This window comes from Fistularia commersonii, chromosome 6 (genome assembly GCF_037954325.1).
Source record: "Fistularia commersonii isolate RoL2024-O1a breed Wild chromosome 6, RoL_Fcom_v1.0, whole genome shotgun sequence".
Taxonomy (NCBI): domain Eukaryota; kingdom Metazoa; phylum Chordata; class Actinopteri; order Syngnathiformes; family Fistulariidae; genus Fistularia; species Fistularia commersonii.
In genome coordinates, this window is record NC_141289.1 from 502501 (window position 1) to 524300 (window position 21800).

At 54.0% G+C, this 21800-nt stretch overlaps 3 protein-coding genes across 32 annotated transcripts in view; all 3 read left to right on the forward strand.

The window, feature by feature from the left end:
* cacnb4a (calcium channel, voltage-dependent, beta 4a subunit) overlaps positions 1–7498 on the forward strand; it is a 13741-nt gene extending 6243 nt beyond the window's left edge. For 2 of the 5 annotated variants that reach the window (XM_086147584.1, XM_086147586.1), the window contains 11 exons: positions 1072–1194; positions 1541–1668; positions 1911–1990; positions 2083–2102; positions 2238–2318; positions 3007–3065; positions 3150–3259; positions 3385–3536; positions 3853–3948; positions 4022–4198; positions 4315–7498. In XM_086147584.1, the coding sequence (XP_086003710.1) occupies positions 1072–1194; positions 1541–1668; positions 1911–1990; positions 2083–2102; positions 2238–2318; positions 3007–3065; positions 3150–3259; positions 3385–3536; positions 3853–3948; positions 4022–4198; positions 4315–4575 (1287 nt within the window). In that variant the 3' untranslated portion in view covers positions 4576–7498. The remainder of the gene's footprint in view (positions 1–1071; positions 1195–1540; positions 1669–1910; positions 1991–2082; positions 2103–2237; positions 2319–3006; positions 3066–3149; positions 3260–3384; positions 3537–3852; positions 3949–4021; positions 4199–4314) is intronic. The other 3 variants (XM_086147585.1, XM_086147587.1, XR_015106243.1) reach the window with 2 other exon arrangements.
* A 146-nt stretch (positions 7499–7644) lies between these two features.
* On the forward strand, positions 7645–15527 carry arl5a (ADP-ribosylation factor-like 5A). The gene is made up of 6 exons (XM_086147619.1): positions 7645–7977; positions 11798–11858; positions 12849–12996; positions 14221–14304; positions 14403–14554; positions 14994–15527. The coding sequence occupies exons 1-6, from the start codon at positions 7932–7934 to the stop codon at positions 15040–15042; spliced, it is 540 nt and encodes a 179-aa protein (XP_086003745.1). The 5' UTR covers positions 7645–7931; the 3' UTR covers positions 15043–15527.
* A 2408-nt stretch (positions 15528–17935) lies between these two features.
* neb (nebulin) overlaps positions 17936–21800 on the forward strand; it is a 52059-nt gene continuing 48194 nt past the window's right edge. For all 26 annotated transcript variants that reach the window (XM_086147589.1, XM_086147605.1, XM_086147609.1 and 23 more), the window contains exons 1-5: positions 17936–18043; positions 18593–18702; positions 20104–20151; positions 21246–21353; positions 21502–21609. In XM_086147589.1, the coding sequence (XP_086003715.1) occupies positions 18637–18702; positions 20104–20151; positions 21246–21353; positions 21502–21609 (330 nt within the window). In that variant the 5' untranslated portion in view covers positions 17936–18043; positions 18593–18636. The remainder of the gene's footprint in view (positions 18044–18592; positions 18703–20103; positions 20152–21245; positions 21354–21501; positions 21610–21800) is intronic.

Here is a 21800-nt window from a genome sequence, read left to right on the forward strand (position 1 = left end):
GACCTCTCGAACCTCTGGACTCCCTGTAACTCCTGGAACTTCGGTATCCCCTGTAATCCCTGTAACCACTGTGCTCCCTGTATCCCCTCTAGCTTCTGTACCCCCTGCAACTGCTGTACACCCTGTACCCTCTGTGCCCTTATGACCCCTGTGACTTAACTAACCTCTGGACCATCTCGAACCCCTGTACCCTCTGTAACCTCTGTACCTCCTGTACCCTCTGTAACCTCTGTACCTTCTGTACCCTCTGTAACCTCCACACCCTCGTACCCCTCTAACTCATATAACCTCTGTACCCCCTGTACCCTCTGTAACCTCTGAACCCTCTCGAACCTCTGTACCCCCTGTAACCCAATAACTCCTATAACCTCTGTACCCTCTCTAACTTCTGTAACCTCTGTAGTTCCTGTAACCTCTGTACCCCCTGTGACCACTGTCACCACTGTGACCTCTGTATCCCCTGTACCTTCTCTAATCCCTGTAACCTATGTACCCCCGTAACATCTGCACTCCCTGTCCCCCCCTGTACCCTCTCTAACCTCTGTACCCCCTGCAACTGCTGTACACCCTGTACCCTCTGTACCCCTATGACCTCTGTGACCTCACTAACCTCTGTAACCCCTGTACCTTCTCTAACCTCTGTACCTCCTGTATCCACTCTCACCTCTGTAACCTCTGAACCCTCTCGAACCTCTGTACCTCCTGTACCCTCTGTAACCTCCATACCCCCGTACCCCTCTAACTCCTACAACCTCTGTACCCCCTGTACCCTCTCTAACTTTTGTAACCTATGTACCCCCTGTACCCCTCTAACTCCTATAACCTCCATACCCCATTACAATCTCTAACTTCTGTAACCTCCATAACCCCTGTACCCCTCTCACCCCTATAACCTCTGTACCCCTGTACCCTCTCTAACTTCTGTAACCTCTGTAGTTCCTGTAACCTCTGTACCCCCTGTACCTTCCCCTTATCTCTGTAGCCTATGTACCCCCGTAACATCTGCACTCCCTGTCCCCCCCTGTACCCTCTCTAATCTCTGTACCCCCTGTGACCCCTGTGGTTCCCCAGACCAAAGCGGTGGCGTTCTCGGTGAGGACCAACGTAAGCTTCTGCGGCGCCCTGGACGAGGACGTCCCCGTAGCCGGGACGGCCGTGTCCTTCGACGCCAAGGACTTCCTGCACATCAAAGAGGTAGGGCCGCCAGACTCCGCCCACCCACGGAAGTCCGTCCATCCCGCCGTCCATCCGGAGATGCGACGGAACCGAAGGGCGAGAACGCGGCGCAGCTTCACCTCCTCCCTGAGATATAGAAGCTTTCTTCTGGCGAGACGTCTCGGCGTTCCGATCGGCAATAAAAAGACGTAATAAAGATAATAAAAACGACAATAAAAAAAAAAAAATCAATGGCGGAAGAATAAAAACGCCACGATCATTTGTGGACTCCCCCAGACAGCATGAAGGGGTGGAAAGAAGGGAAATGAAGAGGGGCGGCAGAACCTGAACTCCTCCGTGTGGATGTTCTCCTTCTCGCCTGCAGAAGTATAGCAACGACTGGTGGATCGGACGGCTGGTGAAGGAAGGCTGCGACATCGGCTTCATCCCCAGTCCACTCAGGCTGGAGAACCTCCGCCTTCAGCAGGAGCAGAAGAGGGGGCGCTTCCATGGGTGAGGGGGCGGTTCTCCATGTTTTCCCACCTGGGTTCTCCAAGTTCTCCATCCTCAGTCCAACCACAGTCACTGGTTCATTGGAGACCCCAAACTGTCCTTGTTGAGGTGAAGCAGGTTAAGCTCCGCCTCTTCTCCCAGTGACCTGCGATTGGCTCCGCCCCCTCAGACCCCGCAAGCAGGACGAGATGCATGAATGAATGATGACCGAGTGAATATCTGACACCTTCTCATCTCCGCAGCAGCAAGTCCAGCGCCAACTCCTCGTCCAGCCTGGGAGAAATGGTGTCCGGGACCTTCAAGCCGAGCCCCAATGCTGCAGGTCAGGTTCTCCTAGGGTTGGGTTCTATGTAGGGGTTGTGGGTCCCACCACCAGGAGGACCAAGTCTCATCTCCACCTTCTCTCACTTCCAGGGAAACAAAAGCAGAAGGTGGTGAGTGAGAGTCTTCTTACTTCACTTTGATAGAAGACCCCAGGAGAAGGTCCAAGTGAGGAGCCAGGAGGAACCCATGTGTGTGTGTGTGTGTGTGTGTGTGTGTGTGTGTGTGTGTGTGTGTGCCCCCCCCAGGCCGAGCATGTCCCTCCCTATGACGTGGTTCCCTCCATGCGCCCGGTGGTCCTGGTGGGCCCGTCGCTGAAAGGTTACGAGGTAGGATGTCTTCTGGCCTTCAGACCAGAACAGGTGCTTATGGATCTTCTTGCGTCAGTCGTCTGCGTGACCTGGCGTCCTCACATGAGGACGTCACCTTCTGAGGTCTGCTGAGCTCCACCTGGAGTTCAAGTAAAGACGGTAGAAGTCCAGCGTGATCTGACATCACTGACGTCTTAGTGTTGGTACCGTTTCGTAATATTTCAAGGGGTCAGCTGTCATCGGGTGAGATCTGGACCAATCAGAGGCCACATATAGAGACAATGTAGGGCCTCCATGAACCTCCTGCTTGTCTTTGGACCATGTGAGGAACCCGGAGGAACCCCATGCAGAGATGTGGGGAACATGGAGACTCCACACAGGAAAGGCTTCCGTTGGAATCCAACCTTCTGGCTGTGGGGAGCAGGGACTAACAACCGAAAGGAACCCAGAGTTTATCAGCGGGAGATGCCTGGTGATTGGCCAGGCTCTTGCAGGACCGTCATCGGTGTTCAGGATGACCGCCATGTTGTAGCCGTGGTGACGGGAGAAGGTAGCCAGGAGGAGCGTGTCCTTCACCACTTCAGTTCTGCAAGGGTCCGAACGGAGTGGATCCGTCCGATAGTCCCTACCTGACTACACTTTCATGTTCTTTTGGTGGATGTTTGCTTCTGATCTTCTCTCCTTCCACCTTCATCCACTGCTTCAGGTGACCGACATGATGCAGAAGGCGCTGTTCGACTTCTTGAAGCACAGGTTTGACGGCAGGTGAGCGACCGGACGGGAAATAACCTCACCCCCAAAAAAATACCCTTACCCTTTCACTGGCCGACACCTTTCTTGTCCTCGCAGGATTTCCATCACACGGGTAACAGCCGACATATCGTTGGCCAAGAGGTCAGTACTTAACAACCCCAGTAAGAGGGCCATCATTGAGAGGTCCAACACGCGCTCCAACCTTGGTAAAGCCACAGGAACCGTCTCGCTCAATGATGTGCATGTCCGGTAGATGCTGTGGTGCACGTGTGGAGGCGAAGGAGCTTCCTAGCGGACGTTGTTCACATGTGCTTGTCCCTCCCGTTTGCAGCCGAGGTCCAGAGCGAGATCGAGCGGATCTTCGAGCTGGCCAGGTCGCTGCAGCTGGTGGTGCTGGACGCCGACACCATCAACCATCCGGCGCAGCTCATCAAGACCTCGTTGGCGCCCATCATCATCCACGTGAAGGTGTCCTCGCCCAAGGTGAGCCAGGCTACCAGATGGAGATGGGGGTGTTTGTCACGTCATCCAAAAGGTACTTGCGGGTAGCGAGGAGCAGAGCCACTCAGAGGTGGTTCCACCCTGGAAGGGGAGGAGAAGGAAAGTCATCCAGGTGAAACCCAAGAGCGAAGACACGCCTGGTTACCACGGGAGCAGGTTGGCTCTCCACAGCCTCTGGGTCTGCGCCGTCCCAAACATCTTCTCAGTTACCGTACTCACTGAAGGCAACGCTTTTGTTTGGGAGATCTTCCGGCCCATCTTTGGTGTGGGATGAAGGCGGTTCCTGATCTCTCTGCAGGTCCTTCAGCGGCTGATCAAGTCCAGGGGAAAGTCCCAAAGCAAACACCTAAATGTGCAGTTGGTGGCGGCAGAGAAGCTGTCCCAGTGTCCCTCGGTGAGAACACCTTTCTTCCGCGCTGTCAGAAGACAGGAACCCCCTCCCTCATGCTCTTCTATCCCCATCTCAGGAGATGTTTGACATCATCCTGGACGAGAACCAGCTGGAGGACGCGTGCGAGCACCTGGCCGAGTACCTCGAGGCGTACTGGAGGGCAACTCATACGTCTCTTAGCACGGCGCTCAACCCTCTGCTGGGACGCAACCTGGGCTCCACCGCCCTGGCACCTTATCCTGCCGCCATCCAGGTAAGGAGGTCTTTACGTTTACCACGGAGTCAGCTGACCTGAGTGAGCCGCCTCCGTCAACATGCTCTGTTTACACAAGAGCCCAATGAGGGTGCAAACCTTCCTCTTGTCGACAGGCCCAAAGAAACCGGAACAGCAACCACGCCGCCGACCCCTCTCCTCTGGAGCGCCACAGCCTGATGCCCGCCGATGAGAACTTCCGCAACGAGCGGGCCCGAAAGAACCGCAACCGGCTGTCATCCTGCTCGCAGCACAGTCGGGACCACTCGCCCCTGGTGGAGGAGGATTATCAGGACCCCTACCAGGACTCTTACAAGCCCCATCGTAACAGAAGCTCCCCAGGCGGTTTCAGCCAGGACGCCAAGCGCAGGCTCTGAGCTGGGGACTCGCCGCCACCGCCCTCTTATTCGGGGCCTCCGCCGACGGCAGTGGCTGTGGGCAACTTTGCCGTGGCTTGACTTCGAACTGGTGTGCGATACCTCATTGTCTCCATGGAAGATCTCACTCTGGGTTTGAAAGGAAAAGCCAGAACGCAGATGTGAATCGAGCACAAGAGCCAAACTGGGTTTGTCAAAGACGGGCCCGAATCGAAATACTTGCGGTTGCGAGTTCAGGTTCTTCCAGAACCTTCCAGACATCTCAGCGGTCACTGTAGCATGAAGGTGGACCCCCTCCCCCACGCCCAATCCCCAACCGTCAGCAAGAGGTGACTTGCGGTCACGCAAGTACAACAACGTTATCGGTTGAAAACACAAAACTTCAGTTGCGCGACAGCCATTTTGTCTACATGAGAACGGCATCTGCGGTGCCTGACGGGCAGCGGAAAGGTTCGAAAACGCCTCCATCTCTATCTCCATGGGGACAAAGAAAGCGCAACTCTTTGAAAATGGGCGTGGTCCCAAAGGTGTTAGTAAGTTGGCAAGCATTGATGGGTCAACCAGAAAAACAATGGCGGACTCTGGAAAACTCCAGAGGACTTTGACTGGCATGACTCCCAGTCGACGTCCTCTTGGAATCGACCCGCCTTGTAGATCAGGGTCCCAATCAGTAACTCCAGCTCCTCGTTGGTCCGTACGAATACTTGTATGCTCACGACTGTTGACATTTAAAATCGTCACCCTATTTGGAAACGTACCCGTTGTCTTGTAAACGAGGCCCAAGTGTGCTCGCCTCCGTTGTCCTCGATCCCCAGACCCATGTCGAGGGCCGTGACCTGACGGTGTGTTGGTTTCCCTTCACCTTCCCCACCTTCTGAAGCCCCCAGCATCCAGCCTTCAAGCTAATTTATTCTCACCTTCTGTACTTAAACGGGTTCTTCCGTTTCCACCGTAGTCAAACGTCACTGCTCTCATATTTCCCACGCCTGCGTTGTGTTGCCATGGTTGTTAGGTAGTACGTCCACTAGAGGGCAGAGCAGAGGGCAGAGTTCACCGCCAAGTTCCCTTTCCGACGATAACAAACATGCGAACGGACGATTCTTCGCCCTGGTTACACCGATGCCACGTCGTGTTCTTCTTCTGCGTATCTTTCGCTAGTCGCACTTGAGCATACCGTGACTTCCGGTGGCACTGCTCCGCTTGCTACCATTGGCTACTCATCTGCGACCTCCACAAGAACATGGCGGATGACGCAGGCAATGAAGGCAGAGGACGGTCAGAAGATGCTTTCCATGAACAGATTCCATGTTGAGCATGAATGAGCCTTAACCGCTGGTTCCTCCTTCAAACCTCAGGAAGGAGGCGCTCACTGAGGGCCAGAAGTTTGTTGCGTAGAAGTTACATGGCCCTCTCAAGCATCCGGTTAGGATCGGACTCTAATGATCTAGGTGAAGTTAACTTAGTTGTGTTGTAGGGAATGTAGTCCACTGCAGAGAACAGTGCCTCCTGCATGGTCCTGCACTTGACGTCATGTGGAACCTGGACTTTCCGGAGTCCATGCCGTGCGAAGACGGTCCAAAAGATTGTGTAGCGTCTTTTCTCGCTCGTTTATCCAGCAGTAGCAGTCAAACGTTTACCCTTCTGTTGGTTGTTTTGTGTTTTTTGGAGTTAGAACCTTCTAAGAAGTGGGTAGAAGTGGTTGTACAGCACAGTCCGGTACCTCCTTCCACGTTAAAGGTTCTGGTTCGTCCGAACCGGTCCCTTCCCCGTCCACCGTGTTCTAGGGGTTCCGTCCGCAGCAGAAGGATGGGATCCTTCGTTTTACAACCGAGGGGAAAATAAACCGCAAAGGACTGGAAGTTTCATTCAAACTTCAAAGAGACTAACAAAGGGGAAGGAGAAGATCAAAGAGTACAACTCTCCGTTATTTGTTTGGAAAATAAGATGAGTGAACGTAGAAAATATTACAACTTAATGTACGTACTACTCTTCTTCTTCTGTTCCTTTGGGCTGATGCCTTCAGAGGTCGCCACAGCCAATCATCTGCCTCCATCTCTCCCCCTCCTTCCATCCACCTCCTCTCTGGTCTTCCTCCAGACCTCCTCCAACCTCAGTATCCTTCTGCCCAGATCTGCACCACTCCTCCTCTGTCCATGTCCAAACCATCTCCAGAACATCTACCGTGTGCCGTCCCTCTGATGAACTCCCTCCCGATCCCCTCCGTCCTCCTCGCTCCAGAGAGGAACCTCCGATCTTCTCGGAGTCTTCAAACCAGACACATTTCTCCACCTTCTCCATGGTTCTGGACCATCGACCCTCCTCCACCTTCTTGATCAGCGTCCAACCGGGTTCCTCTCAATCTCACACGTGTTCTGTCTTGCTGCGACTAACCTTCATTCCTCTCCTTTTCCAGAGCATACCTCCACCTCTCTAGATGTTCCTCCTTGCTCTGACAATGTCATCTGCAAACCTCATGGTCCACGGAGCTTGCTTACCTCCTCTGTCCATCACCGTGGCAAACAAGAAGGGGGTCCACGATGTCGTCCCGGATCTCCTCCGAGTCCCGCACCAGGCTAACACCCTTCAGACCTGGTCATACAACCGTAGATCTTCTCCGCACCCTGTCGTACGCTTCTTCTAGATCCGTCCTTCTCTTTCGGTGTTCTCAAAGCAAATACTGGATCTGCAGAACTCCTTCTTGAACTTTCTCTGTATATATATACACCAGTGTTTACGATGATATGTTTTGCTTTAGAAATGATCTAGAGAATGTATATTCACATGTCACAGCTTTGATTGGATAGTTTAGAGGATTTTTTTTAAAGGTTTATACTCTGCTGGTAATGATTTTATTTTCAAATAAAGGCGTCTGAATAATATGACGTTATTTTGTAGCGGGCAATAAATGGTGTTGTGGTAAAAATGAACCAATAATATTCATCCATTCATTCATGTCGATATGTTTTGTAACGAGTCATTTGATTGGCTGTGTCGTAACTCGTTCCCTCGAGAGAGGAGCGACGCATTTCCAACGCGCATGCGCAAAGCTTGACAGTTCATGTCGAGCGAAGAGCGAACTCCAGCTGTTACCGAGCGGCTAGCCTCTCCGCCCGCATCCTCCGCTCCTTTCCCGGCCGCAAAACCCTCCCCCGCACCCGGTTCGCGTCAAATGGGACCCGGCGGGGAGTGACCCGCGACGCGTAAGACACCTGGAGTGATGTCGACCATGGCGGTTTTATTTCAAAGATCCCACCGTTCGCTAGCTAGCGCCGATTAGCTTCCAGGCTAGCTAGCTTGCTAGCCGAGCTACAGCGGGGATTGTTCCAGGCTGGCATCCGACGCCCCCGCCGTCAGCCATGGGGATACTCTTCACCAAACTGTGGCGGCTTTTCAACCACCAAGGTAAGTGAGGGAGACTGGGGGGAGGCCGTGGAATCCACCTCCAAAGTGGCCTCGCTCCCGGTGGTAGGCCCCGCTAGTTGCGGGGGCTCCGCTGCCAAGGGGCTGCTATCACCCGAGTCGAGCCGGCGTGAGAGCTCCGGATCCCGGCGTGGATCCGCCGCCCTCCACGCCGATGTGTGTCCGGTTCGTCTATTATTCACGGCCCGGGTTCCGTGGAGTGGAATATCAGCCGGAACCCAAGCGGCGTCTGAATGATTTATCAGCAGAAGCCGAGCCGCGGCGGGCCGGGCCGCTCCACCTCCAGCACCCGGGGGTCAGCCACATCAGCAGCCGCAGAGGAGTCGACTGTCGCCGGGGTGGCGGAGCCGATCGGCCCCCCTCCTCCTCCTCCTCCTCCTCCTCCTCCTCCGCGTCTGGGACACTTTAACCGGATCAGCCCTGATCTCATTGATCCCCTGTGAACTAATCACCTGCAGCCAGGCCTTTATCTCCACCGGGTTCTGGAGTCCTTCTCCTGGAGGACTGGGAGGACGTGCAGCAGAACCACACCAGACATCTTCTCAGCTTGCGCCTGAGATGTTTGATTCCCAGCAAGCCCGACGGCACGGACGGGGACGAACCTCCGGGACCTTCTCTCGTATTTTAATGAAATATCTTGAGGTCCAGGACATGCCTGAGGCCTCCGGTCTCCACCCAAAGAGCTGGACCATGTGGACAGGGAGCTGCACCCCGAGACCCCTCCCCGGATCAGAGGCAGAAGATGGTTGTTCTCCGGCTTCATCTCGCCTCCTTTCTCCAGACGGATCGTTGACGAACGCCAACCTTCTTGCCTCTGAGCCTCCACCGCCTCCATAGGCGTTTTATTGTGAAGTCCAAAAGTCTCGAACCTTTAAGGCTGGGCTCGCTGAGAAGTTTCAGCAGAATCCTGAGACGACAACATCTTGACAGCTTCAGCCAATCTCGGTGGATTTTGAAAGTCATCACTGAGATCATTTAGAAACATTAACCCAAGAATTTTAAAGAGCGTGGTTTTTTTTTATAAGCGTCCTGTGACCACGACTCTCTGGCTGTCTGGAGGCCGCTGGTCCAAGAAGACCAGATGTCCCGCCGTCATCTCCAACCGTTGCTCCAAAGTCACTTTTTGGGGGAAACTCGAAACCCAAAATTCGTGTTGGTTCCAAGCGGTCGCTAAAAAACAACTGCTAATTAGCAGCACAATGCTGTTACGTACTACTCTGACTGGCACCTCCGGCGTGCTACGGAAGTGATCCCGTCAGGTGGGGGTGCAAGGATACCGCGAATAACTAGTTGCAAAGAGGACTCGTTAGACACACTAGTACTGTGTTCCTCCGGGACGGTTATTTCTGTTACATAACGCGAGCGCTCGAAGTGAAGGTACCTTACGCTGCTAGCGAGTAACCGTAGCATGGAGGGGCGTCGACGGAGACGAGAGCAGGGAGGAGCGAAAGGGAAACGACAAAAGGGAGAAACGTGTGAGCGCCGCTACGAGCTAATCCCAGAGACAAACACGGGACGGTGTGTTTGTTGTAAGATGAAATTAGTGCTCCTCAACAGCACCTCCTCCATGTCGCGACATCCCAACAACCAGCAGAATAATTGAAATGTTGATTGGCGGGGGCTAATCCGGCCGGAGGTCCGTGCGTCCGACTCGCCCGGAACTCCACTTGGACATTTTCGAAAGCATCGGGCCGGTTGTTTTGCGTACCGACATGAGAACAGACTTGTCATCATGGTGATGATGTTTCTCCGGCATCGCCTGGATGCGTTTATAGCAGCTGAAACCCCTCAGAACCTCAGAGAAATTGTCTTACACCCTGTACGGTGGCTTGACGGTACTCGTTGGACACGCTCCTCAGGCGGCGATTCATTAGCATCTGGGTGATCTGAGCTGCACTGAGAAGGAGTGTCGTCTCATGTTACCACCTGGTTCGAGGCAAACGGTTGAGTTTCCCAGAAGCTTTACCTTTAACCAGTTGTCCTCCGACGTGGTCCCTCTGGTGCAGATCACTCCTCGGGTGTTGTGTCCGGGCCTGCAGGTCTGATATATTCAGTACTGGTGCTTCTCCGCAGGTGTTTGAGTTGTGGTGAGGCTCAGTGTGGACGGATCGTGGAGATAAAGTTCACACTTGGGTCTTGTGCAATCTTGTCTGCCGCTGCTGCTGCTCGCCCTTCTTCACGTTTGAGGTTTCGTTTTTTTGCCTCGTGCAACTGCGGCTCGAGTTTTGCTAGCGACTTTTTTTCTTTTGTGGAAGCCCGTTTAATTCAGATGTTTAAGTTTCAGAGGTAAATAACCCAGCCTGCATGTAGACCTTCACTGCCTGATGGTTCAGCTCTGGTATGAGTTTAGCTTTCATTTATACCTCCAGTTAGTTCTAACAGATAAGTTTGCTATCCTTCGCAAGTGGTTAGCAGTGTGATGCTACGTCGCCAGCAGGTTGTGGAAGTATGTGTGTGTCAGGTTCCCCTGTTGTTGAGTGTCAGATGGTCCTGGAGAACATTAGCCTGATGTCACCACCCTGATCTCTAAGGTGATCGGTTCTGATCTGCCCTCGTTCCCGTCAGAATTCCAGGGGCGCAAGCTCTGACCCAGGCAAAGCACTCCACCGGACGATTGGAATCGGCCAGACTTAGAACCGGAAGATGTGAGTCGGACAGACTGGACGCGCCGCCACCAGGTGTGGTCAGACGTCCATCAACCTTCTCAGCAGATGGAAGTCCAGGTTACTTTTGGCCGTTGGACCGATCGGAAGCCATTCCGCTGCTCAACACCTGTCCTCTGGAAACACCTGCGAGCGCTCGTCCGTCAGCGAGAGGAAGTCTACTTCCTAATCCACTTTGGCGCTCGTATCTCCTCCTCCTCCTTGCTTCGCTGAATCCGTCCAGACGTCCATTCTCTTCCTGGAACATGGAGTTGAGTTGTTCTTGAACGGAGGTTTAAGAATGTCGTCTGACAGTCAGCGGGAGAACCACTGTCACCACTGCAGATATTATCAGCCGGCCAATCAACACATTCCTGCGTATGTTTGTTGTACGCCTACAGAAGACAAAGATCTAGGAGATAACTGAGAAGACCAAGGGACAGATGGAGTCCGACACGCCAGTATCGAGCCTGGTTTGAGCCAGAGAAAATTAAAACTTCACCGCTTTAGCTTCGGCGTCAGTGCTAACAAGGGAGTAGAGAGCCCACAGCTATGCTTTCTCAGCACCTTCTGCAGGCCACTTCCAAACCTTTAAGGGTGACTTACTCTGGGTTATGTGCCCAAACTCGATGGCAGCAAGAAATTGAACCAGTCCGTCCGTGTCCTATGACCAGAAGCGTAGCGAGTAGCATGCTAACAACTCTGCGCAGAATGTGTTCAAGTGTTATTCATTTGCCAACGATGTGTGTTTGAAGTTGCTAAATGAGCAGTGCTTGTTGTGTGACTTGCCCAAGTCATGGGTATGGATTCAATACTCCAAAAAAGGCAATCGGTATCGTTTATTCTTGTCAAAAGCGTGGTTTCAGCCATCACTGCCAGCGCTGACCCCACAGATGAGCTTACCGTCCTGTTTCCCTGGTGTGGACTGATGGCCCTCTGCGAAGGTGAAGCCCTCTTTGAGCTCCCCGGTTCAACCTCGTAATACAATCCGGGTCGACCGCCGACACAAAGCGCCCCGTTGTTCCCGTCGCACAATGGACTTGCACTCGGTCGGCTCCGACTCGTACACGTCGGGCGGCGGCGGCGGACGCTTCGCCCGGGAACGTTTGGCTTTGTGGATTCTTTGAAATTGACTGTCACTTTCTCATCTTGTCTCGCAGAGCATAAAGTGATCATTGTTGGCCTGGACAACGCCGGCAAGACCACCATCCTCTATCAGTTGTGAGTAGCACGCCTCTCCTCACTCAACCTGTCAAAGCACTGCTGGGGCTCTTGTCACAATGCAGATATCTTCTCCCAACATCTCAATGCCAGTCTTTGCTACACAGAGGTTGGATGTCCTCCAGACCCATAGTTTGTTTCCAGTCCCATTTGGAGGAGGTGTCATGTGACGTTCTGGGGGGGCAGGAACCGGTGGAACCCCAAGAAACCTATAATAATGTGTACTTTATTAATCCCTTATGGGGAAATTCATTCTCTGCAATTAAGCCATCATGGATGAACCATGGGTGAACCATGGGTGAACCATGGGTGAACCATGGATGAACCATGGGTGAACCATGGGTGAACCATGGGTGAACCATGGATGAACCATGGGTGAACCATGGGTGAACCATGTCCATCAGCGCCAGGGGAGCAGTTCAGAGTCTTGCTCGACAACCCTTGGAGACACTTGGAGGAGCCGGGAATGGAACCAGTAATGTTTGGTTCCAAAGACGATGGCTGGACCTCCTGTGTCCCGCTGCTGTAGACCTGAGGCTCCATGATGTGACATGTCCACGTCCCTGAGGACCTCCCTTTGATTCCCATCACCTGACCCATCACATGATCACCGACACACCATCTCAACTCTTTATTCAAAGACCACATTCCCCCCTCAGATCAGATGAAGGGTTTGTCTCATGGTCTGGACAAGATGGAGATCTAACTCCTGTTTGACCTCCATCCAGAGTTTGAAACATCTGCAGATCCTCCTCTTCTGCTGCAGCAGAAGCGCCCGTCTCTCTGGCTCTTATAACGATCTGTCTGGATAAATCTGTCAGATTTATTTATTCATTTCCTAAACTCCGGGGTTTGATTGTTTGCTTCTGTTGACGAGGTCAAACCATCGTGTGAAGATAAACTAGAAATTCAGAGAAGTGAGTCATTTTAAACAGAGTTTATCTTCTGTGCTCCTGACCTTTGTGTCGCCCCCACCCATCTCTGCAACAGCTCCATGAATGAGGTGGTCCACACCTCGCCCACGATCGGCAGCAACGTGGAGGAGATCGTGGTCAACAACACCCACTTCTTGATGTGGGACATCGGTGGCCAGGAGTCGCTCCGGTCGTCCTGGAACACCTACTACACCAACACAGAGGTAAGAGAAGGACGTCCTCCAGGGGTCGCAGAGAAGAAACGGATCTTCTGCCGTGCCTCTCGGGCAGGGTGGTGACGTCCCGATGAAAGAGGAAGGCTCAGTGCTGCATCTGCGGGGCTTCAGAACAAGGTTCTTCTGCCTCTTCTCGGCCTCCAGGCCGTAGACGTCTCATCATGTTGTCTTTACCCTTCAAAATGAGTCAGATTTGCTTCTCTGGAGGGTTTCTTGCTTTCCAGAGACCAGATCAGTATCTGCTGGAGTGGTGGAAAGTAGACTGAGGAGAAGTCAGTCTTTGTGAGCAGCATTTTGGTTTCATGCCTAGAAAGAGTACTACAGATGCAGCATTTGCTTTGGGAATGCAGAGAAAGAAGTACAGAGAAGGTCAGAAGGAGCTGCATTGTGTTTTTGTAGACCTAGAAAAAGCATACGTCAGGGTGCAGAGAGGAACTATGACTCTTTGAGGAAGACTGGAGTGGCAGAGAACTATGTTAGACGGGTGCAGGACATGTATGCTCGCTGTGAGACACTGGTACGGTGTGCTGTAGGGGTAACAGAGAAGTTCAAGGTGGAGGTGGGACTCCATCGGGGATCAGCTCTGAGACCCTTCTTGTTTGCAGTGGTGATGGACAGGCTGACAGATGAGGTGTCAGATGATGTTTGCGGATGACATTGTGATCTGCAGTGAGAGCGGGTGGAAGAACATCTAGAGAGGTGGAGGTATGGGCTAGAAAGGAGAGGAATGAAGGTTAGTTGCGGACAGATTTTATGTGTTTGAATGAGAGGAACCCGGCTGGAACGGTGAGGCGACAGGGAGTGGAGATCAAGAAGGTGGAGGTTTTCAGGTACTTAGGCTCAACATTCCAGAGCAACGGTGAGGAGGTGGAGGAACAGGTTCAAGCAGGTTGGAATGGGTGGAGAACAGTGCCAGGGGTGAGAAGAGTATCAGCCAGAGTGAAGGACCAGGGCAGAAGATCTAGAAGATCAGAGAGGAGATTTATGGATGAAGTGAAAGGTTTGATGGAGGAGGATTTTCTGTGGAGACCCCTGAAGGGAGCGGTCCAAAGTAAGAGAAGAAGACCGATATCTGCCCTGCTAGGTCTTTATCCAAGTGGTGGGCAAGTCAGTCCTTATCCAATGCTTTAGGAGGTCCACTTAAGTCCACCTAACACAGTGGGAGAACATGGAAGCTCCTGGGTTTTACCCCTCGTTTCTGTCTTCCCGCAGTTTGTCATCGTGGTGGTGGACAGCACAGACAGAGAGCGGATCTCCGTGACCAAAGAGGAACTCTACAGAATGCTGGCCCACGAGGTGAGTCCTCAAGAAGGTCCCGGCGATTCTTGTGACCTGAGGTCCTATCATCATGTTCTCCGTCTCCCATCGCTCCGCTTCCCCTCTCCGCCCGGCAGGACCTGAGGAAGGCGGGGCTCCTGATCTTCGCCAACAAGCAGGACGTGAAAGGCTGCATGTCCGTGGCCGAGATCTCCCAGAGCCTGCAGCTCACCTCCGTCAAAGACCACCAGTGGCACATCCAGGCCTGCTGCGCCCTCACCGGGGAAGGGTGAGAACCCGCTCCGCCGCCCGCTGATGTTCTCCAGAACTCCGAACCCACCGTCGAGGAAGATCGGACGGGTCCGAGCCGGGATCTCTGACCCGGGAGGTGGAGTCGACGCTCTTCGTCATCACCGAAGGGTTCGGCCTCTTCTGATGAGAGGAGCGCCTTCGCCCCTGGCAAAGTTCTCCCTTGGGATTTTGCCAGAGATGAACAGGCCTGGTCCTGTGGAGGATCATCAGGGTGGGTCTCGTTTGGTCCTGAGGTGAAAAACCCAGACAGAAATTGGCCGCCAAGGTCCACAAGCAGCTTTCCAAACTCCCAAAGTTGTCTCGGTGTCTCCTGACCCTGATGATTCTCCGGGCCGCTCCCTCGGGTCGGACCGTCCACCGGAGGTGTTGCTTGGTAAGATCTCCAGCTGCTGACGCCGACTCGTCTCCCCCCGCAGGCTGTGTCAGGGCTTGGAGTGGATGATGTCTCGACTGCGCGTCAGATGATGACCTCCGACCTCTCCGCCCAGGAGCCGGGGCTCCGCGACCTTCTCCGCCGTGGACTCTGGGGGGGCCGCGGACGCCGAAGGGGCCGGGACGCTCCCGCCGTAATTTATTTCCCCGACACGTCTGGACTCGGGGGAACCGGGACCTTCTCAGGAAGACGTTGCCCCGACAACCAGACCCGCCCTGTTATTTAATTTGACTCCGTGCAGGGTTCTCCGCCAGAAGAAGGCCAAGTTCTCCGGGTCCCCTAACAACCCCGACCCCCCCGGGGCCTTGCAGTATTTGCCGGACTGGCTGTGGTGGAACCCTCATGAGTGTACAGTCCAGCGTTCTCCTCCGACCCGGTGCCTGCCGCAGAATGTTGAAGAACCAGAACCTCTTGATGGACCAAGGGGTGGAGAGCAGAGGGTGGAGGTGCAGACCCCCACGGACACGCCCGCCGTCAGTCAAATAAAAGGTTTTTATCTGTTTGAGGTGAAACCAGACTCGTGCCGAGTGTTCTTTGCAAAGCTTGGTAGAACCTGGCCTTCAAAATGTTCTCGCTGACACGCCCACGTCTCGCATCCCCTCGGGTTCCTCAGAGAGAAGCTCCTCAGGCTGAGGAAGACCAGCTCGGACGGGGAGGGGGTTCTTCTGTGAGGTTCTGTCTTGTAGAACCTCAATCATGGCGATGTTGAAGTTCTCATTCGGCCGGCGGGTTGAGATGCTTCACGGGTGGAATGTTCTCGGGGGTTCACAGAAGTTCAGGTGCAGCAGGAGGATCGTGAAGGTCCAAACAGGACCGGTTGTTACGCCCAACAGAGGCGAGGGAATGGAGCTCCGCGTTGTTCTCCAGGAGGTCCTGGCCTTCTGGACTGGTCCTGCTCCCGTCCACTGACGGGGTGGGTCTGCCTCCAGCTCCCGCTGCAGAAGGTCTGGACAAGGAGCTTCTGGTCTCCATGTTCTCCTGCCTACGTCCTCTCCAGGTTCTCTGTCTTTCTCCCACTGTCCCAACAGCAGTGGACCAACAGCACCTTCAGATCTGCTCCTTCGAACCAACCACATCCTTCAGTCTGGACCAGAAACTGGAGACAGAAAAAGACATCCTGTCGATGTGAAGCTGCAGCTCCAGATGATCTCCTGGTTTGGACGGCCTCCAGGATCCAGAGCTCCTCCAGAAGGTGTGAAGGAACCTTCTCCACCCATTGAGCTGCTCTCCGGCCGCACTCCTTTCATTGGTTGGAAAAGATGGAGGGTGTGGACACCAAGGTTCCTTCACTCTGATTGGTCGGAACTCCTGATGGGGCGGAGCCAGGGGCAAGGCTTCTTCCAGACAGGTCAGCTGTCAATCATCCCAATAGTTCACAAGAAGTGACGGGATAGGAAGGGGAGGTGAAGGGGCAGGAAGGAGCACTTGAAGGGGCAGGAAGGGGAAATGAAGGGGAAGTGAAGGGGCAGGAAGGAGCAGGGGAAGGGGAAGTAAAGGGGCAGGAAGGCACTTGAAGGGGCAGGAAGGGGAAGTTGAAGGGGCAGAATTGAGCAGGTGAAGGGGCAGGAAGGAGCAGGTGAAGGGGAAGTGAAGGGGCAGGAAGGAGCACTTGAAGGGGCAGGAAGGGGAAGTTGAAGGGGCAGAATTGAGCAGGTGAAGGGGCAGGAAGGGGAAGTGAAGGGGCAGGAAGGAGCAGTTGAAGGAACAGGAAGGGGAAGTGAAGGAGCAGGAAGTAGCAGTATAAGGGGCAGGAAGGGGAAATGAAGGGGCAGGAAGGGGAAGTGAAGGAGCAGGAAGTAGCAGTTGAAGGGGCAGGAAGGGGAAATGAAGGGACAGCAAGGGGAAGTGAAGGGGCAGGAAGGAGCAGTCGAAGGGGCAGGAAGGGGAAGTGAAGGGGCAGGAAGGGGAAGTGAAGGAGCAGGAAGTAGCAATTGAAGGGGAAATGAAGGGGCAGGAAGGAGCACTTGAAGGGGCAGGAAGGGGAAGTGAAGGGACAGGAAGGGGAAGTGAAGGGGCAGGAACGGGAAGTTGAAGGGGCAGGAAGGAGCAGTCGAAGGGGCAGGAAGGGGAAGTGAAGGGGCAGGAAGGGGAAGTGAAGGGGCAGGAAGTAGCAGTCGAAGGGGCAGGAAGGAGCACTTGAAGGGGCAGGAAGTAGAAGTTGAAGGGGCAGGAACGGGAAGTTGAAGGGGCAGGAAGGAGCAGTCGAAGGGGCAGGAAGGGGAAGTGAAGGGGCAGGAAGGGGAAGTGAAGGGGCAGGAAGTAGCAGTCGAAGGGGCAGGAAGGAGCATTTGAAGGGGCAGGAAGTAGCAGTTGAAGGGGCAGGAAGGTGAAATGAAGGGGCAGGAAGGAGCACTTGAAGGGGCAGGAAGGGGAAGTGAAAGGGGGAGTCAGTTGACGGGGGAAGCAGCTGCTGCCTCCATCCATCCCCCTCCTTTGGCCTCCTGATCCAGACCTGGACGTCACATGGCGTCACCTTCTCGGACCTCCTCTGCGTTTTTTACATCCGGGTCACTTTGCCCCCCCCCCTCTCCCGGAATGCAGACGCCTTTATACGCATGCGTGAAGGTACTTTTAACCCCCGTGGCTGACGGTGCGAAAATAGCATCATATATAAATATAAGCTCCAAACTATTATTCTGATTATTTAAATCATCATCAGCGCCTTTGTTATTGTTTTGATCCGGACCCACGTGCCCGCCTCCTCTCGCACCCACTTCCGGTTCTGTTTGTATTTTTTTTCTCTTTCCCGCGCTCCACGGTTCGACCCGTTTCTCCAGGACCGGGTCACCGGTGGCTCTCGGTCTGATGACCTCAGTCCGGTAAACGGATCCCCCCCCCCCCCCCTCCTGCCCCCCCAGAACAGGTGCGCGGGTAAATTTAGCCGCTGCAACCCGAGCGCGCCGGCCGCTGATTGGCTGCGGGCCGCGCATGATAACCCGCGTCGGGGCCGCGGTCGTGCGCTGTCGCCCAGCGTTTCTGCGGAGGGAAGCTGGGGAGGCTTCGGCTGCGGACACCGTGAATCCCGGAGGACCGGTAAGGGGGTCCGGGTGCGGGGAGGGGACCGGCACCGGCACCGGCACCGGCGGCGGGGATCCCCGGTGCTGCTGCTGCTGCTTCTGTTTCCGGTCGGAACCGAACCTTCCAGACCCGCACCTGCTACTCATGTGATCCAAAATATCGATGCGATACTTTATTGAATTGGAATTGATTGGATTTGTGTGTTAATGATCAAAGATTCGGGGTCCTAAATTTAACCCGCGGCCGCAGAAGGCCAGGAGGCGGCGGACCAATCAGGACGCAGGGTTGGCTTTGCGGGTCAGATGGCTGAGAGGGGGGGGGGGCAGCTGTCGCGAAGCTTCAACTGCGTGTGTGTGCGTGTGTGTGCGTGCGTGTGTGTGTGTGTGTGTGTGTTCACGCATTCACCTTCCTGATCTGCCCCCCCTTCCGGTTCAGAGGGTTCGAGTCCTTCTTGAAGCTACAGGTCCCACGAGCAGCATCCCGGCGTGAACCCGCAACTTCCCGTGGATTTTCTGTGTCACGCACTCATTTTCGCCCCTCCCTCCCACGCACGCTCTGTTTCAGAACCCCTAAAAAAAAAAAAAAGGGAAAAAAAAGCGCCGGTAAAAATGGCGCAAATCGTGGAGGAGTACGAGGAGTTCGAGGAGGAGTTTGAGGAGGAGTTTGAAGAGGAGGTAAGTTTTTCTCTATCAAGTCTCTACATTTGGTTTTTCTCGCGAGATTTCCGTGCTTCTGAGATTTGCCCTTCGTTCCCTGCTCATCCTGAGCGGAGAACCTTGCAGGAAACACTTCCCGCGACCATCTGGACTTTATAGATCCATTCATTCATGTATATTTTGCTGCAGAAACCTGTGGTTCCCCTGTGGGTTCTGCTATGTTGCCCCCCCAGGCCTCCCTGAGGCCACGGCAGGGCTTCTTCTGTCTGGCTTTCAGACAGATTTAGAATTGGACATCTACGGCACGTTGGCAGGGCCGTGCAGAGGTAAAAGGGGGAGCAGGGCCCCCCCGCCCCGTCAGAGGATCCCATCCCCGCTGTCAATCAGACCCGGACGGGTGGGCGGTCCGGGGAGGTGCAGGTACCGATGGACGGTCCGCCGAGGTTCTTGTCCAAATTTTCTTGTTGCGGCGACTGGACTTGAACTTCTTCACTTGAAGAAGTTCCAGACCTCGTCCCAGAGGCTTCTCTAGGTCTGATGGCCCGTGGGGAGTTTCCCAATATAACTGCCAGGGTTGTGGGCGGGGCCGGGTTATGGTGGCTCGTTATCGGCAGAAACTGGGTCGAAGGGGGTTGCTATGCTCATGGGGACAAAGGTACAACTTTGGGGGAATTCACCTTTTCATAGTCTACTCCAGATAAACTCCCGAAAGTCCAGTTGGCACAACAAGAAAATTTTGACAAGAAGTAGTGATGGATGGTTCGGGGGGAGTAGAGGAGTTCTGGTTCTCTGTGGAACCTGCTCTGGGGGGGGAAGCCACAAGGGACGGGGTGGGTTGGGACCCGATGTTCTGGGACATCACACCCACGTGGAACATCTAGAACCTCCGCCTTTAGGTTCCGGCAACCTGAAGCTCCCTGTGTGGATCAGGTTGTCCTGCGGCAACTCTAAAGTTCCTTGTAGAACCCCGAAGACAGACTCTTCTCTTCTAGTTGTGTCCTCACTACCTGACAACCCGTTTTCTGGTGAACGGCCGATTGATTGCCGATTGGCCGATTGTTTGCTACATGGACGAGGATATACTGGGATATCAAATGGTCTCCAGTCAATAGTCGCTGCTTGGGTTTAGCACACATTCAGGGGTTGCTGGGGGCTCTTTGAGCTGGGTGTACTAGGTTCTGGATGGTTCCTGCCTCCAGGCAGAGGGTCAGACATCCTCAAGACTACAACCTCCCCCTCTGCTGCCCCCCGCATCACATGTAGCCTGATGTTTATTGCCGTGGTCTCTGTGGACGGGGGGTACTTTTGTTGTACCCTGGGGGGCAACAGCAAACACCAGAGGAACACGCGTCCGTCCTCACCCCCAGCCCCCCGAATCTGTTTGTGGAGTGTCTTTTTCATTTGTAATGTTTTGGGCAGATCATGACAACAACGACTGCCACTGAGCACACCACGCAGCTCCTGCAGGTAAAGCACCTGCATAGCACCCCCTTCCTGGCACAGAAGAGCACTGCACCCCAGGCATGAAGCATAACCTCCCCTCCCCCCGTCCCCCACAGCTCCCCTACTATGTTATACTTGTAGTATCTTTACCCCCCTCGCCCTCCTGAACTAATCCTGATCAGCATAGCGATGCCACTAACTTCCCTTCAAGCGGCAGGTTACTCCACCAATGAGCTGCCTCTGGATCACGTGACGCATGAAACCATTTCATTTCCTGGAGCTTTATTGTTGCATGAAGCTTCCAGTTCCCCGTCAGAACCCCTGTTAGTTTTGACCCGCATGCCCTGGACACGGTACCGAACCTCTTGCGTTTGGAGGTTCAGGAGCTCGGTGGGTTTGGCTTTGTTTGTTTGTTTGGTCTCGTACCTCTTAGGATGTAGTCCTCTCCTCCAACTGGAGTTCTCTCCCAACTTTGAGTCTTGGGTTGAGTCGCTGAAAGAAGGTGAGTGATCAGAGAAGTATCTCTTGGGTGTCTTCGCTACACTAAACACTCATATCTGACCCGTAGAAGTACCTCAAAAAGTACCTCTACAAGTGCACGCCAAACACTTGTGTCAGAGCAAGAGAAGTGGCTCTCAGGTATTCTCTGCACATAAAACACTCATATCAGAGGAGTAGCAGTTCCTTTTTGCTGTACTCTGCACAGCAGACACTCCTATCAGAGTAGTGGGAGTACCTCTCTGTTGTACTTTGCACACCAAAAACTCAGATTCAAGTAGTAGAAGTACTTCTCTGGAGTACTCTGTACACCTGACATCCATATCTGAGCAGTAGAAGTACGTTCCTGGTGTACTCTGCACAAAAAACAATCCCACCAGAGCAGTAGAAGTACCTCTTAGGTGTACTCTGCAAGCCAATCACTCATCTTAAAGAAGCAGAAGTATTTCCAGTGTACTGTGTGCACCCAAAACTCATCTCAAAGGAGCAGAAGTACCTCTCCGAGGTACTCTGTGCTCCACATGTTACCCGGGTAGCCGGATGTCCTCGCCGTCCATGCCGGAGTCCCCTCACCTCGATTCTAACGGTACTCCCTTCTTCCTCCCGCCCCTCGCACCCAGTCGGGCCTACCTACCAGGAAGGTGGCCAAGAAGGTGAAGGTGGACACGTCCAAGTTCATGACTCCTTACCTGGCCCACAGCCAGAAGATGCTGGAGCAGTTCAGCCACGTACGTCCGAGTGAATGATTTCTTGAAAGTGATCGATTTTGAGTGCTAAATCTAAGGACTGATGGATACCGTGATGGTCATATTATTCTCCTTCTGATATTTATCCGTTCATCTCACTTCCTCGGCGCCGGACGATGATGCTCCACAGAACAAGTACCGCCAGGCATACGACAAGTCCAGAGGCCAGCCTCCGGCCGTCAGCACCGACACCCCCGAAATGATTCGCATCCGGAAGGCACAGGAGCAGCTGAGCGAGGTATCGCTTCCGAAACCCGCAGAAAACGGCCCATTCCGTGTTCCTTACGAGATATGATTTTGAAGCAGACGTATTTGTTTTGCTCCCGGCCGTTGGTCCTCTGTGACATCCCTGACTCAGTCCCGTTCAGAAACAGAATCAGAGAAGCTCGATTGTTCATTGTCCTCAAATGGATGCAGTCAAAGAATCGG